Source organism: Dendrobates tinctorius, unplaced genomic scaffold (assembly GCF_039654945.1).
Source record: "Dendrobates tinctorius isolate UK_male_01 unplaced genomic scaffold, ASM3965494v1 ptg000157l, whole genome shotgun sequence".
Taxonomy (NCBI): Eukaryota; Metazoa; Chordata; class Amphibia; order Anura; family Dendrobatidae; genus Dendrobates; species Dendrobates tinctorius.
The window spans coordinates 17185491-17203660 of record NW_027361824.1 but is presented as its reverse complement, the minus strand read 5'-3'; the positions used below and the strand labels follow the sequence as shown (position 1 = coordinate 17203660).

At 39.3% G+C, this 18170-nt stretch overlaps 1 protein-coding gene and 1 long non-coding RNA gene across 2 annotated transcripts in view; one reads left to right on the top strand and one right to left on the bottom strand.

Moving 5' to 3' along the window:
• LOC141051613 (uncharacterized) overlaps window positions 1-18170 on the top strand; it is a 134428-nt gene that overhangs the window by 114513 nt on the left and 1745 nt on the right. The window lies entirely within an intron of this gene.
• CAPN5 (calpain 5) overlaps window positions 5152-18170 on the bottom strand; it is a 78884-nt gene continuing 65865 nt past the window's right edge. The window contains exons 6-13 of the mRNA XM_073548625.1: window positions 16601-16794; window positions 16398-16475; window positions 16061-16256; window positions 15465-15587; window positions 15151-15347; window positions 12083-12204; window positions 9734-9870; window positions 5152-7554 (exon numbers count right to left, since the gene is read on the bottom strand). Of these exons, the coding sequence (XP_073404726.1) occupies window positions 7372-7554; window positions 9734-9870; window positions 12083-12204; window positions 15151-15347; window positions 15465-15587; window positions 16061-16256; window positions 16398-16475; window positions 16601-16794 (1230 nt within the window). The 3' untranslated portion in view covers window positions 5152-7371. The remainder of the gene's footprint in view (window positions 7555-9733; window positions 9871-12082; window positions 12205-15150; window positions 15348-15464; window positions 15588-16060; window positions 16257-16397; window positions 16476-16600; window positions 16795-18170) is intronic.

Below are 18170 nucleotides of genomic sequence, written 5' to 3'. Positions count from 1 at the left end.
TTACACTGATGCACCCTGAGCCTGCAGGACAGCTTGAATTTCTTTGGAGCTTGACAGGAGCTGCTTATCCACCATCCAGACTATCATGCGTTATAACCTTTCATCAATGTTTCTCTGCCGTTGACGTCCAGGGAGATTAGCTACAGTTCCATGAGTTGTAAACTTCTTGATTATGTTGGGCACCGTGGACAAAGGAAAATCAACATCTCTGAGGTGGACTTGTAACCTTGAGATTGTTTATATTTTTCAACACTTTTAGTTCAAGTCCTCAGAGTTTTCTTCGCTTTCTGTTCTCCATACGGCTCACACAGACTCCCCTTCTCCCCTGGTTTCAGGTGTGTTTTTCATTTTGCCTGTTACTTGCCACATGTGAGTCTGAACGAGCATCACATGCTTGAAACAAAGTTGTTTACTCACAAATTTTGGAAAGGTGTCAATTTTGTCCAGCCCATGTTTGGGGTTGTGTGTGAAATTATGTCCAAAGTAAGTGATATCTGTAATTTGTATGTAACCCCTTCTCCTGTACAGCACCATGGAACCAATGGTGCTTTATAAATAATTTGCCTGTTTTCATTTTTTTTGTGTTGTTCCAATACACACAAAGGAAATAAGCCTGTGTATAGCAAAACATGTGTAACTGCAATAATTTTCTGGGAGAAATACTTCATTTTCTGAAACAATTTCAAGGGTGCCAACACTTTCGGCCAAGACTGTACATAGATATGTTCTTGGGCATCTTGAACCAACAGGTCTGTGAATCCTGGAGGGAGTGGGGGTAGTGGACTTTGTACTTTTACTATCAGTCTGCACATTGAGATCGCATCTTTGGGGGACTTTGATGTCTGCCCCTCGCTTTGGACCACCCAGCAGCGCATGAGGACCCCGTGTCGCCATCATATGGGATCGTCTGCAGCTGACAAGTCCTGGTGACTGACACCGGAGGGGGGTCCATATTATCCCAGCTTTTTCTGTACAATGGTGGTTGGTGTGAACAATCCAGATAACCAGAAGACTGTAGATTATAGAATAACTTTCTAGAACACGATTAGTATTATCTACACCCAACCGGTGATCCGAATAACTAAGGAGAAGCAGGCTGCTTGTGACAGGGGCAGTGTCATGAGGAGGGAGACAAGTGGGGGCGGAGAGGGGTATGCACGGACATGTCAAAGCAGAACAGAGTACTTAAGGAACGTGCTTGCCTTATGTAGGGCAATGTGTCATGAGGAGGGATGGCAAGGGGGGGGGGATGAATAAATGGGGGAGTCAAAGGCTTAAGGGTATTATAGAGAAAGGAGCAGGACTCCCAGCAGCACAGAGTATTTTTAGAACAGGAGTGTTATGATTTTGTACTCAAAATTACAATTAAAAAAAAAAAATATATATATATATCGTCAACAGCAGAGTATAACTAAAAAGAAAGACTTGAGTATCAGGACAGGAGGGTCAGAGGATAACTCGCCAGTACTATTCCAATATTCCACCTGTGTAATTTCATCCCAGCTTATACATTTCCCATCATTATTAAAAGCAGCAGGGTCATGTGATCTCCAAGTTTGAGCACCCTCCAGTGCCGCGGTCATATGCAGACAGGAAGTCAGCCTGAGAATTACAGGATGTCATCACCCATCACATCATGCTGGCAGCTCTTGGACTCCTTTCATCCCCTGTACCATTCTTGTTTTTGTGTATGTTCTCCTACACATTACAGAGGATACACCGAGAAACTGCTTTATACGTCACATAGGAGAAACAGAGACTGCTGTGTGTACATTGAATCGGATACATCGATAAACTGCTGTATACATCACATAGAAACCAAGACTCTGCTGTATATACTGTACATCACATAGGAAACAAAAACTGCTGCTGAAAATACATCACATTGGAGACACTGAGGCTGCAGTATATACATCACATAGGAAACCCCAAGACTGCTGTATATGCATCGCATAGGATACACCGAGAAACTGCTGTATACATCACATAGGAGAAACCGAGACTCTGCAGTTTATACTTTACATCACATAGGAAACACTGAAACTGCTGAATATACATCACATTGGAGACACTGAGGCTGCTGTATATACATCACTTTAGGAAACCCCAAGACTGCTGTATACACATTGCCTAAGAGACACAGAATGATGTATTTACATTGCACAGGATACACCGAGAAACTGCTGTATACATCACATAGAAACCAAAAGTCTGTGTATACTGTACATCACATAGACAATGAGGCTGCTGTATATATAAATATATATCACATATATATCACATAGGAAACAGACTGCTGTATATACATCACATAGGAGAGACAGACTGCTGTATATACATTGCATAGGATAGAGAAATTGCTGCATACATCACATAGGAGAAAGACTCTGCTGTATATACTGTACATCTCATAGGAAACAGACTACTGAATATACATTACATTGGAGGCACTGCGGCTGCTGCATATAATGTTTATAGCATTAGAGGAACAATGTCAGATGGGATACAGGACACAACAGGCTGCCACATCTAATGGAGCGGTCGCTCAGCCAATGGGGCAAGGAAAATTTTAACTGCTACAATTTTAACGAGAATACTATTGTACTATTGGTATTTTGGTGCTCCTTGGTCACAATAAGGCAGAGGTTTTTTTTTTTTTTTTTTCAAATATGCGCTGAAAAATAAGATTTGTGATCTTTTTGGCCCCTCACGATGGGTGGGACCTTGTAAGCCTCATGCAGTGTAGGGTGTAGGCAGGGGCGCAGTGTGTCACTCTGTGTCCTGTAATGGGAAGAAATATTAGATTACTTCATCCAAAATGTCTTTTCAGGGCCCTTAATAAACTAGTTGTGATCCAAGGTGCAGCGTCACCCCTGTACTTCAGCCGCGGCCTGCCCACATGAATCACAATGGGCGACGAGAACTGCACCACGCGGCGTCACGATTTCCATCTGAGTCACAAGATAAAGAATGACTGATGGGAAGCTAAAAATAAAACATTCCTTTAATCCAGAATTAACTAAATCAGATATTTGCTGGATTATCAGACTTTCTGGATTAATGCATGATAACAAAAACAGCATGAAATGTATGCCAAGTGCCTATGTACTCAGCTGGATTAGGGTGAAGCAAGTCAGCACCTTATGATAATATTATGGGAACCAGGAATAACCGCATAGTCGCGTCCGACCCTTGGCCAGGGTCTCACTTTGCTGCCATGTTTTCCACAGCTTCGTTCATTTGCTTGATGATCAATCCAGTGTCAATTTTTTTGGGTTTTCAGCCATAGGGCCTTGCATCTACTTTTCCTACAGACCTTTCCGAGCAACATCTCCTTTTCTAAAGAATTTGCCCTCATCCCATGTCCAATATAGGACAGTTTCCGTCAATTACTAATACTGATCTGCAAATACTGCCACCATGTGGCCATAACAGACCATTGCATCTCATTTACAGCAACAGAAATGATGCTCTACCCTGACACCTAGTGGCCAATAATAGATTTTCTGAATACGGTCTGTAACATTCCACATGTTGCACCATCCATGGTTTTACTTATCCGATAATTATTGCTGACAATGACTGAGAATAGCTATTAAAATGAGCAGCCAGCCGTCCTTTGCACGTAACGATGCATCCACACAGGACAAGATGTTATGGCCGCACAATCCTATATAAACAAAATAACAAATGATATGGCTATTCCCAGCACATTTACATGTCTGGTGTGCAGAGTCTCAGTGTGCACCCAGCAGAGACAGGAGCAAAGCATCGGGGGAACGGGCGCAGGATATATTTTTCCGCAGCGCTTTACAGTTATCACTGTTCCCCATCGGGGCCAACAATCTAAATTCCCCATCAGTCTTAGGAATGTGGGAGGAAACCGGAATACCCGGGAAAAACCCACACAAACACAGGGAGAACAAACTCCTTGCAGATGTTGTCCTTGGTGGGATTTGAACCCAGGACTCAACCCTATAGTGCTAACCACTGAGCCACTCTGACAATATAAAATAATTTTAATTAGGTTAATAATATTGAGCAAAATTAATTTCAGCCCAGTGGTTCAGCCGCAACAACATGGTCTCCCAAGTGGCCACTCGGGAAAATTAATTGCCCTTCCCGGGAATAGACCATAAATATCTTAACAGGGGGTCTCACCGCTAGGAACAGAAGGGACAATTGAACCAAATGTCCACATCTCCGTTGACAGCAGAACATGGCAGGGCCTCGTTTTCGAGATAGAGGAAAGACTCCAAACTATCAGACAATTATGGCGCATACCGTGAATGTGCCATGACATTAACAGATTAGAATGTCCCTTTGAAGTGAATCTGGAACATCAAAAGTGGGCAGTTTTTTTCCCGCTGCTCCCAAATATTCCATATACATTTTTTTTAAATCCATCATACGGTTTCCAGAGATTTTGGCCTTTATATTTCAAGATTTTTTTTTTTTTTTATTTTTTTTTTTACAAAGGGGTGTGGCTCACAGGGTAATAACGCAATGCAGCCTAGAGACACGCCCCAGAGGATCCTGTGAACTACACCCCTGGATAAAAAAAAAAAAAAAAAAAAAAACAGTTCACACTGAATAAAATTGAATAAGACCCAAATCTCTGGAAACGTTTTGCAAATGTGTAAATATAATATATACACATACTGTAAATAAATATTATATATAAAAAAAAATATATATATATATATATATATATATATATATATATATATATATATATATATATATATATATATATATATATATATATATATACACACACACACACACACACACACACACACACACACACACATACACACATATATGTCGCGGGGTCATTTTTATAGCACCATAAATGCCATAAAAACAAAAGCCAAAACGGAATGGTTTTTTTTTCCCCTTTTTACCATTTCTCTGACTTTTTCTCCCGTTTCATCAGTGCACTATATAAAAGACATCAGTCAGAAAGACTAAAATTAGCAGTGGCAGGAAAATGTTAACCTGCGCCATTAATTTGTCAGTGCTGGCGGCACCGCCTAGTGGTCAACCCGAGAATACGCTATGTAGAGATACAAATTAGGAATCCGGCTTTATGTGCGCCTCTTGTAATTAGTGCGATCTTATAAATAATGTAGAATATACGGACACCAATTTACATATTCGGGTTTTATTGAAATTTTTTATTGTATTTTTCAGCTGTCTTGGTAAGGCGATTCACTGCGCGGACGCGGTAAATCAGAGGCGTATAATATAAACCTTCCCCATGTACACATTATACGGATTATAAAGTGCTAACCTGTAAACGTACAAAAAAAGATAATAAAATCGAATAGTCATAAAAATAGAAAGTCAAGAGAAATCAGCGACGAAACGTAAACCCCCAAAAATCACCGTCAAGATAGAGACGAACGTTGTAGAAAAACAAGAAAAAAAAAAAAAAAAGTTACACTAAATCCAAGAACATCTTCACAGATGAGCAAACTCTTAAGACATGAGGCGACATTTCCGAAAACTTATATAAATGAAGATCTATGGTGTTGCCCGTAGCAACCATTGGTCGGTTACAGTATTTGTTGCTATGATAACACCACAGAGGAAGACCCTCATGCATAAAAACAAAAATGGAACCGATCGAGTGGCATTTATCCTTTTTTTTCGCTCCGGTTTTTTGTGTGAACAAAAAAGTAGTAAAAAAAAAAAAAAAAACTAATTATTTGGCAATTTGGACCCTGTGTCAGACATGGCTAATTATGGCTTTGTTCTTTGAGAGGCACACTGAGTAACCTAGATACTGTTCTAACTGACATTTGCTTAGTCGCCATGGCAACAGATTTTCGGGTAACTGAGGCCTTCATGTACGACAAAAAACAGCCTCGGAGTAACTGTTACCGATGGCAACCAATCAGCATTCAAGCTTGCACTTCTGTCTGATAAAAAGCCAATCTCTGATTGGTCATCATCGCAGACAGAAAATGAAAGCCGTGCTCCGATTGGTCGATAGGAACAACATGGCCACCGTTTGTTCGAACGAGGTATAAGGAGAGGAAACTCGCCTCGGCTCCATCCTATTTTCGGGCCAGAGCCTCTGTAAAAAGCAGAGAAACCCAGAACTCGCTAATATTCCCATTTTTTTCCTCTCTATTAAACATTCCCTTTAAGAGGTGGTTCATGTAATTATACCTCCCAGTGGGTATTTCTGGGCATTTAGAAGCACAATGGTGCTTAAAAATCTCCTATAAATGGGAACTCAGACTTTGGGAGGTCTAGAATTTAGGATGGAGGAGCGGTATTAACCCTTGTGCGGCCATTGCCTCAAACCTGGAGCCCTTTGGCACATTTGATCCATTTCCCGGCCCGTCCATTCCCAGGGGATACGCATGCGCTGTAGTATATATACTGACACCTATACACACATAATAAAGGACATGCGATAAAGACGCCTCTCGATGGGGGTTGCCCTAATTCTTAAAGGGTATCCTTCATTTTATGTAAATAAAGCCTTATGACGCAAAGACGATGACGTTCTGGAACTTTCTAAATAAAATTTCTTGCCCAAATTCATCGCATTTCCCAAAGTCTCTGCTTGCTGGCAGTGAATGGGAACACTGTTGCATACCTACCATGTCCCGACCTAATTACTGTCGAAGCTGAGGGTCTATTACGATAGTATCCAGCGGAGACAATCCGAAAAATATTAGCAGCATAAATCTATCTTCTGACATGATGGTTTGTTACAATGTATCAGTGCGGGTAAAAAAATTATCAGATTTGAAGGGGATTGTATAAAGTGGGTACAATTGCAGCAAACCCTCAGCTGCGTGGGTTCTTGGTCTGCACAGGCTTCTTGATTAAAATATATATATATATATATATATATATATATATATATATATATATATATATATATATATATATATATATATATATATATATTTCAATTCATGCACAGCAAGCAGAGAACTGGATAAGGCTTTATCCGCATAATACCACTTTGGCTGCAGAGACCCAGGTGCTATGGATCCAATCTTCTGCCTTTTCATATGGCGGTATTATTCCCTCCTGTGTCCAGATTGTGACCGTTAGTCACAAGACCAGCAAAGGACCCTCACCCCCACCCAGCGGTACATCCGGCCCCCTTTACCGGGTATAAGAAATAACAGATGCATATAAAGGACCTGGAATGGCGCCGCTTATCCTAGTGGCAGATAATTATATATACGGATACATGAAACACAGGACACTGAGGCGAGGTGCGGCACGCTCCGATGCCGCGCAGGAATACAGATAATATAGGTCTATGAAATGCGGGCCACAATAGCTGACAGCTCGGAGACGGCCGCCGCGGTGGGTGCCGTCTGGCAGTTTTGGCGTTTAGATTCCGGTCAGGCTATTGCTGCTGAATAGAACCAGCTGGATGGAGCCGGCGACCTGGGGATTACTCTTGTTACTTTTGTCTTGGAGGGGCAGGCTGTGCTGGGACTGTTGGTTGTTCGCTTCGGCAGTTAGGACCACTTGACCCATAAATTCATCTTTAATCACATTGTGATTCCAAACCTGAGAAAAATATAATAAAAAAAATTATAATGTACAACAGTCACATCCAGACTTCTCACTTAGGGTCTAATAAAATATATATATATATATATATATATATATATATATATATATATATATATATATATATATATAATCTTCTGCACTACCTGGTGAGAACACTACAACCCTCATGCACCACTGAAAAAAAAAAACAAAACAAAAAAACCAAACAAAAACAAGAGAACACTACATCTTCCACAATCCAGTGCACGGTGCGCTATGTGCAGACACTGAACAAGCAGAGCTCTGCAGAGAGGTCCATTTAAGGTACAGCAGTGATCAGGGGACTCTTAACTGCATTGTTAAATTGTAGTATTCGGTAGCCTTAAACTTCCCTGTTACACAACTGAGGTTTACTCAACTTAAATTTAACTTCCATAATCTATAGTGGCAGAGGGATTTTTGCAGCTGCCAAATGAACCCCCCCCCCCAATCACTGCCATCTGTGTACTTCCATGAAGCCCAGTATGTAGCGGAGCTTCATAGGACACTTTTTTGCTATATGCAGCAATCCTGATTGTAGGTTCCCTAGGGGAACTTATAATAGAAAAAAAATATATAAAAAAGTGTGAATCACCCACATTGTGTGTCTGTGTGTGTGTCACACCAAGCATGGAGAACAGAGGAGAAGAGAACTGTCTGAGGACTTGATAACTAAAATTGTTAATAAATATCAACAAACTCAAGGTTACAAGTCCATCTCCAGACATCTGGATGCTCCTTTTGTCCACGATGCACAACATAATCAAGAAGTTTACAACCCATGGCACTGTAGCTAATCTTCCTGGACATGGACGACAGAGAAAAATTGATGAAAGATTGCAACGCAGGATAGTCCAGATGGTGGATCAGCAGACCGAATAAAGCTCCAAAAAAATTACAACCGTCTTGCAGGCTCAGGGAGCATCAGTGTCAGCGACAACTATTCATCGACATTTGAATAAAATGAAACCCTAGGGCAGGAGTCCCAGGAGGACCCATCAGCTGAGAGATAAAAAGCTAGACTGCAGGTTGCCAAAATGTACGTGAGTAAGCACAAATCCTTTTGGGAAAGCATCTTGTAGAGAGATAAGACCAAGTTAGAACTTTTTGGTAAAGCACATCATTCGAAAGTTTACCGAAAACAGAATGAGGCCTACAAAACAAAACAAAAAAAGAACACAGTACCAACAGTGAAATATGGTGGAGGTTCAAATATGTTTTGCTGCCTCTGGCACTGGGTGCCTTGACTGTGTGCAAGGCATCATGAAATCTGAAAATTACCAAAGGATTTTGGGTGGCAATGTAGTGCCAATTATCAGAAAGCTGGGTTTGTGTCTTAGATCATGGGTCTTCGAGCAGGACAATAACCCCAAACAAACTTCAAGAAGCCCCCAGAAATGGATGGAAACAAAGCGCTGGAGAGTTTAGAAGTGGCAGCAATGAGTCCGGATCTAAATCCCATTGATCACACCTGTGGAGAGATCTTAAAATTACAGTTGGGAGAAGGTGGCTTCACATATAAGAGACCTGGAGCAGTTTACAAAAGAAGAGTGCTCCAAAATTTCAGCTGAAAGGTGTAAGAAGCTTGTGGATGGTTATAGGAAGCGATTAATTGCAGTTATTTGTTCCAAAGGGTGGAACTAAATATTAAGTTGTGGGTGCCAATAATTTTGTCTGCCCATTTTTGGGGGTTGGCGTGAAACGTCCAATTTGCCTTCTCTTTTTCTGTGTTGTTTCAATACACACAAAAGGAAGTAAACGTGTGTATAACAAATCATGATTAATTGTGAAAACTGTCAGGGAGAAATACTTTATTTTCAGGAACAATTTCAAGGTGCCAACACTTTCGACCATGATTGTATATTATATATGTGTACATATAAACATGCATATTATAATATACTAGATACATTATAATTATTATATATACACATACGGTAGCTAATTTTCTTTTACGGTGTAACAGTTAAACTTTATTCACAAAATACGGTAAATCCCTTTTATGCGATTACACAGCTCTAACACTAGAGGGCCTCTATGTACCACCTACCAATACATCAGCCAACCTGAGGCCCACAATGTGCCGGTGACCAGCGTCTGGCCTGATGTGATCATAATGATCGAAGTAGTCGCAGAGGCTCGCGCAGACACCCACCTGGACGATGATTGGCTGACTCGGCTTCTTTCGGTAGAACAAGCCCTTGACATCGAATTGAGGAGTCAGCGTGTCCTTTATCACTGGCGACTGGACTTTTTTCCCTTCACAGCTAATAATGACATACGGGTCAGCGCCTGATGACCAAAAGAGGAAAAAAAGAAAATAAAAAAAAAAAAAAAAAAAAAAAAAAAGGGTGTCATTTTTACATTACATTAGGAAGCAAATGGAAAATCTCAGCAGCTCATATGATGATATACAGCTCTGGCAAAAATTAAGAGACCGCTGCACAGTTTTATAAAAATCCGCTTCTCTCCATGTCAGAGCCATTCTATTCCAGTGTCAGTTGAATTCCAACCAGAGTCCACCTCATTCTACTTAATGTGCTTCTGATTAGGTGATCACCTGAACCAAATCTTACTTAACGAAGGAAAGTATAATAAACCCTGCTGTGGTGTTCACAAACCTCTTGCAATAGGACAAGCTGGATGGCAAAACAAGTGCTAGTAATATCCCAAAAGTAATAGGAATGAAAAAATAACTTTTAGCCATGCCAAAGGAGTTGAAAAGAAAAAAGTCTTGAGTGAGGAAAAGAAGGGCTCAATTCTGGATTTACTGCCCATGGGATACAGTGAGCGTCATGTTACCTCCATCCTTAAAATTTCTAAGTCGGCAGTACATTACAACAAGGTCAAGCAGCAGACATTGGGGACAACAAAGCTACAGACCGGCAGAGGGGGAAAACGACTCTGCCCTGACCAGGATAGCCGTCATCTTATTCTAATGTCACTCAGGAACCACAGGATGACATCAAGTGACCTACAAAAGGAATGGCAACTGGAGTGAAGTGCATTACAAGAAGAGTTCGTAACAGAGGCTCCCAGAGGCAGGGCTCAAGTCATGTAAAGGTAGAAAACAGCCTTTCATCAATGAGAAGCAAAGGAGAGCCAGGCTGAAGGTTGCCAAATTCCATAAGGATTGGACCATAGAGGGCTGGAGTAAGGTATTATTCTCTGATGAGTCTAATTTTCAGTTTTGCCCAACACCTGGTTGTCTATTGATTAGACGGAGACCTGGAGAGACGTACAAGGCACAGTGTCTTACATCCAGTGTGAAATTTGGTGGAGGATCGGTGATGATCTGGGGATGCTTCAGCAAGGCTGGAATTGGGCAGGTTAATCTTTGCGAAGTACGTATGAATCAAGCCGCATACAAGGTTATCCTGGAAAAACAGCCGATTCCTTCTGCTCAGGCAATGCTCCCCAACTCTGAGGACTGGATTTTCCAGCAGGACAATGCACCATGCCACACAGCGAGGTCAATCAATGTGTGGATGAAGGACCACCACATCAAATCCCTGTCATGGCCAGCCCAATCTCCAGACCTGAACCCATTGAAAACCTCTGGAATGTAATCAAGAGGAAGATGGATATTCACAAGCCATCAAACAAAGAAGAACTGCTTACATATGTGTACCAGGAGTGGCATAAGGTCACCCAAAAGCCGTGTGAGAGACTGGTGGAAAGCAGCCAAGACGCATGAAAGCTGGGATTAACAATCATGGTTATTCCACAGAATATTGATTTCTGAACTCTTCCTGAGGTAAAACATTAGTATTGTTGTTTCTAAATGATTATGAACTTGTTTTCTTAGCATTCTTTGAGGTCTGCATTTTTTGTTATTTTGACCATTTCTCATTTTCTGAAAATAAATACAAAATTTATTGCTTGGAAATTCGGAGACATGTGGTCAGTAGTTTATAAAATAAAAGAGCAATTTACACTTTACTCAAAAATATAAAGAGAAAAATCAGACAACCTGAACATTGTGCAGCGGTCTCTTAATTGTTGCCAGAGCTGCATGTGTATATCACAGAGACATAGAGGGGGAGAGGAGTGACAAGCTGAGGAACTCAGAGCGAGAAGTAGAGTCCTCAGCAGTACAGAGCATGTCAGGAAAATTGTGATGAACTTGTAGGGGCAGTGACATATCTGCATATTTAAGACCGTAGCAAAAAAAAAAAAAACACAAATGTGAAAAAAAGGAGGAGGTGGCAGTACAGAGTATTTCATATTTTATAGCTATTTCCCCATGTAGAAGACTCCCACAACAGGCGGAGAATCTGAGAAACTGCACATGAGCTGTCAATCATTGCCACATTCACTGAGGAATTACAGGGCAGAGAGCAAAAAAAGACGCATCCGAGTAATGTGGCAGTGAAATATCAGATAATTACATTTTACAAGTTACCGAACTTCCAAGAACAGTTATAATTATCCAGAAAAATACATTTACAGTATTCCCATCACCGAGATAGGCAGGAAAAAGAAAACAGACTGAGACACCTACCTCCTTCAGAGTCCTGATGTTTAAGTCCTGCAGCACTGACCACATGTACCTGAGACACCACCTGGGGGAAACCACACATCCCTGACCAGCAGGTCTTCTTGGGCTCATCCACAGTCAGCTCACTGAAAAGTACGCACAAATGTGGTTACCACAATGTCATGCCCATAGGAGCAGTATTATAGTAGTTATATTCTTGTACATAGGGGGCAGTATTATAGTAGTTATATTCTTGTACATAGGGGCAGTATTATAGTAGTTATATTCTTGTACATAGGGGGCAGTATTATAGTAGTTATATTCTTGTACATAGGGGCAGTATTATAGTAGTTATATTCTTGTACATAGGGGGCAGTATTATAGTAGTTATATTCTTGTATATAGGAGCAGTGTTATAGTAGTTATATTCTTGTATATAGAGGCAGTAATATAGTAGTTATATTCTTGTATATAGGGGCAGTATTATAGTAATTATATTCTTGTACATAGGAGCAGTATTATAGTAGTTATATTCTTGTACATAGAGGCAGTATTATAGTAGTTATATTCTTGTACATAGGGAGCAGTATTATAGTAGTTATATTCTTGTACATAGGGGCAGTATTATAGTAGTTATATTCTTGTATATAGGGGGCAGTATTATAGTAATTATATTCTTGTACATTGGGGCAGTATTATAGTAGATATATTCTTGTACATAGGGGCAGTATTATAGTAGATATATTCTTGTACATAGGGGCAGTATTATAGTAGTTATATTCTTGTATATAGGGGCAGTATTATAGCAGTTATATTCTTGTACATAGGGGCAGTATTATAGTAGTTATATTCTTGTACATAGGAGCAGTATTATAGCAGTTATATTCTTGTACATAGGAGCAGTATTATAGTAGTATATTCTTGTACATAGGGCACAGTATTATAGTAGTTATATTCTTGTATATGGGGCAGTATTATAGCAGTTATATTCTTGTACATAGGGGCAGTATTATAGTAGTTATATTCTTGTACATAGGAGCAGTATTATAGTAGTTATATTCTTGTACATAGGAGCAGTATTATAGTAGTTATATTCTTGTACATAGGGGCAGTATTATAGTAGTTATATTCTTGTACATAGGGGCAGTATTATAGTAGTTATATTCTTGTACATAGGGAGCAGTATTATAGTAGTTATATTCTTGTACATAGGAGCAGTATTATAGTAGTTATATTCTTGTATATAGGGGGCAGTATTATAGTAATTATATTCTTGTACATTGGGGCAGCATTATAGTAGATATATTCTTGTACATAGGGGCAGTATTATAGTAGTTATATTCTTGTACATAAGGGCAGTGTTATAGTAGTATATTCTTGTACATAGGGGCAGTATTATAGTAGTATATTCTTGTACATAGGGCACAGTATTATAGTAGTTATACTCTTGTACAAAGGGGGCAGTATTATAGTAGTTATATTCTTGTATATGGGGCAGTATTATAGCAGTTATATTCTTGTACATAGGGGCAGTATTATAGTAGTTATATTCTTGTACATAGGAGCAGTATTATAGTAGTTATATTCTTGTACATAGAGGCAGTATTATAGTAGTTATATTCTTGTACATAGGGAGCAGTATTATAGTAGTTATATTCTTGTACATAGGAGCAGTATTATAGTAGTTATATTCTTGTATATAGGGGGCAGTATTATAGTAATTATATTCTTGTACATTGGGGCAGTATTATAGTAGATATATTCTTGTACATAGGGGCAGTATTATAGTAGTTATATTCTTGTATATAGGGGCAGTATTATAGTAGTTATATTCTTGTACATAGGAGCAGTATTATAGCAGTTATATTCTTGTATATAGGGGGCAGTACTATAGTAGTTATATTCTTGTACATAGGAGCAGTATTATAGCAGTTATATTCTTGTATATAGGGGGCAGTACTATAGTAGTTATATTCTTGTACATAGGGGCAGTATTATAGCAGTTATATTCTTGTATATAGGGGGCAGTATTATAGTAGTTATATTCTTGTACATAGGAGCAGTATTATAGCAGTTATATTCTTGTACATAGGGGCAGTATTATAGTAGTATATTCTTGTACATAGAGTCTATGTATAAGAACTTCTTTGGGCGATTTGTGGCTACAGTTGATATTTATTAATATAGAGTCTCTTTCCTGTTAGTCACACAATGCTCTTGTTCTCTGCTCCGCCTATCACTCAGAATTGACCCTTTCCCGATAGAAGCCATCATTACAGTCACCATCATGATGGCCGGCACGATGGGGAGAACAATACAGCCTCTGATAACATGAATGATGGGTTTTGCTTTATGTCAGCAGGAATCGTGCAGCAAACTGGAATAAAAGCTCATTTTAAAGGAAACAATGTGCAATTAATTAACCATTGTGCACTTAGATGATGGAGTCATTATCAGCTCTCCCTCTACAGTGGTCCGAGGCTCCAGTAGACGGGGGGGGGGGAACTGGAGGATACGGGGCTGGTATAGTGAACACCCCATATAAACATATTCATGTTCACAATCTCAAACACAGCTTTAAAAAGTAATGTGGTTGCCACGTTACTTAACCCCTCGAGGAGCAAACCTATTTTTGGTGTTTGCATTTTTCTTTCCATTGCCTTATCCATAAAGAAACATGATGTTATTTTTTCATCACCAGGGCTATCGCATGTTGACAGAATTTTATTTTAGTGTTCACTGAATAGGATAAATAATTTTTTTGTTCTAGAGATCAAACTTTCATAAATATGTCTTCTATCAAATGTGTTTTTTGTTTTAATTTTTTTTTTGTTCAGCATGGGAATAGTTGTCAATCAGAATTTTTCTGTTTTTGTTATACAGCTGACTGAAAGAAAAAAATAAATAAAATAAAAAATAATAACGGTCGGTCATGTTTTGGTTGCTACACCCTCTGCAAAAATATTTTATTATATAAAGTATAAAGTTATGGCTCTTGGAAAAGGGGAAGGAAAAAAAACAAAGAAAAAAAAAAAAAAAAAAAGCGAAAAAAATGCAGCTTGGCTGCGCTGAGGGGGAGATGCGCTTCTTACCAGCAGTTTGAAGGCACGTCACTGAACACTCGGAGGAGGAAATCTCCTGTTAAACCCGGCTCGAAGGTGGTTGGAATGATGACGTATCGGCCCTCTTTAATGTCAGACCTGAGAAAAACGCAGCGAGAGTTGATGTAGATGGAACTGGCCACTTTGGGCTGCACCGTGTGCATCCGATAATTACGGTTCAGCTCCACCTGCGGAGAGGACAAGTGCGAGGAGAGTCAGGACCAAGGAAGGACGGAGGGGATCAATGGAGCATTCCGGAAGTACGGCTCCCCTTCCAACCCAGATTATTAGTAACCACGTCTCACCCGGTGAACATCGAACCCTATGGCCAGATTCTCTGCTTTCCCATCTTTCTTTGTCGTCCTTTTGGTTTTCTGCTGAAGGCAAATCAGAATCTCATCTTCCGGCTTCTTCACATCAAACAAGAACTGAAGAAAGCAGAGAAAGAAATCAGACACAGGCATCACAAACACGCTGAAGTAAAGAAGCCGAAAATGCTGACAGATGATTGCAGCATATGGAGTGCAGCTCTGAAGTATAATACAGGGTCAATAATATAATGTATGTGCACAGTGACTGCACCAGCAAAATAGTGAGTGCAGCTCTGGGGTATAATACTGGATGTAACTCAGGATCAGTAATGTATGAATGAACACACTGACTGCACCAGCAGAATAGTGAGTACAGCTCTGGGGTATAATGCAGGATGTAACTCAGGATCAGTAATGTAATGTATGTGCACAGTGACTGCACCAGCAGAATAGTGAGTGCAGCTCTGGGGTATAATACAGGATGTAACTCAGGATCTGTAATTTATGAGCACAGTGACACCAGCCTTCCATGGAATCATGACCATAATGTTGTGCTTTTCTTCATTCATGTAGTCTATGACCGATCTCACCTGTGGGTTTTGGAGATAAGTGGTCCTATTATTGAGGCAGCCCCCTGACCGATTCTGTAAAGGGTCATCATGCTTTATCCATGCCCCCCGCAGCACTGCCTCTTCCCAGGTTTTGTGAATGCTCAAGTAAGAGGTGTTTATGAGTCGGCACATAATAATGTCTGTAAAATACTTGCAAAAATCTTCAAAAGTCATCCTACAGAAAGGAAGAAAGATCATGAGATTGAATTGGCAGCAATGATGTAGCCTAACAAAAAATTCCCACCATGATCAGTACTGCAGAAGAGTACAATTCAAGATTTTCCTGAAAGTATGATCTCCAAGAAAAATTACTTGCCAAAATTCCCCATCATCCTGCACGGTCATCCCGAGCTTTTCTCGCTCACTTTTGCTTACTTTCTGCCATTCCTCTGAACTGAAAAAACAGTAAGGTGTACACTGCTAGTATAAAACTGCTTAATCCCCATACACATGGGGTTGTATCAATGATGAGGGCCTTTCTAAATATTATTGTTTTTGTTTTAAAGCTTATACACATACCTGTCACTCCAGGGTCCATTCCATTCCCTCTCCCCCCATGGATTTCGCATTCTGATCATATCCAGCTTCTCAGACTTGAAGAACGCGAGCAGTCCATGACCCAGTCTCACTTTCCGAACATCTGTGACAGCATAGGCATGACCCTTTACTAGGCCACAAGCCAAACGAGCCTCCATGTCATCCGCTGTGGTTGCCTATATGAGGACTAACTGTTATTGATGTAGCTAGTGAATAAGACTATAACTACTATAATACTGCCCCCTATGTACAAGAATATAACTACATAATACTGCTCCCAATGTACAAGAATATAACTACTATAATACTGCTCCTATGTACAAGAATATAACTACTATAATACTGCTCCTATGTACAAGAATATAACTACTATAATACTGCTCCTATGTACAAGAATATAACTACTATAATACTGCTCCTATGTACAAGAATATACCTACTATAATACTGCTCCTATGTACAAGAATATAACTACTATAATACTGCCCCCTATATACAAGAATATAACTACTATAATACTGCCCCTATGTACAAGAATATAACTACTATAATACTGTCCCTATGTACAAGACTATAACTATTATAATACTGCTCCTATGTACAAGACTATAACTACTATAATACTGCCCCTATGTACAAGAATATAACTACTATAATACTGCTCCTATGTACAAGAATATAACTACTATAATACTGCTCCTATGTACAAGAATATAACTACTATAATACTGCCCCTATGTACAAGAATGTAACTACTATAATACTGCTCCTATGTACAAGAATATAACTACTATACTACTTCCCCCTATGTACAAGAATATAACTACTATAATACTGCCCCCTATGTACAAGAATATAACTACTATAGTACTGCTCCTATGTACAAGAATATAACTACTATAATACTGCCCCCTATGTATAAGAATATAACTACTATAATACTGCCCCTATGTATAAGAATATAACCACTATAATACTGCTCCTATGTACAAGAATATAACTACTATAATACTGCCCCTATGTATAAGAATATAACTACTATAGTACTGCTCCTATGTACAAGAATATAACTACTAAAATACTGCCCCCTATGTACAAGAATATAACTACTATAATACTGCCCCTATGTACAAGATTACTACTATAATACTGCTCCTGTGTACAAGAATTTATAATACTCCCCCTATGTATAAGAATATAACTACTATAGTACTGCTCCTATGTACAAGAATATAACTATAATACTGCCCCCTATGTACAAGAATATAACTACTATAATACCGCCCCTATGTACAAGAATATAACTACTATAATACTGCCCCTATGTACAAGAATATAACTACTAAAATACTGCCCCCTATGTATAAGAATATAACTACTATAATACTGCCCCTATGTACAAGAATATTACTACTATAATACTGCTCCTATGTACAAGAATATAACTACTATAATACTGCTCCTATATACAAGAATATAACTACTATAATACTGCCCCCTATATACAAGAATATAACTACTATAATACTGCCCCCTATGTACAAGAATATAA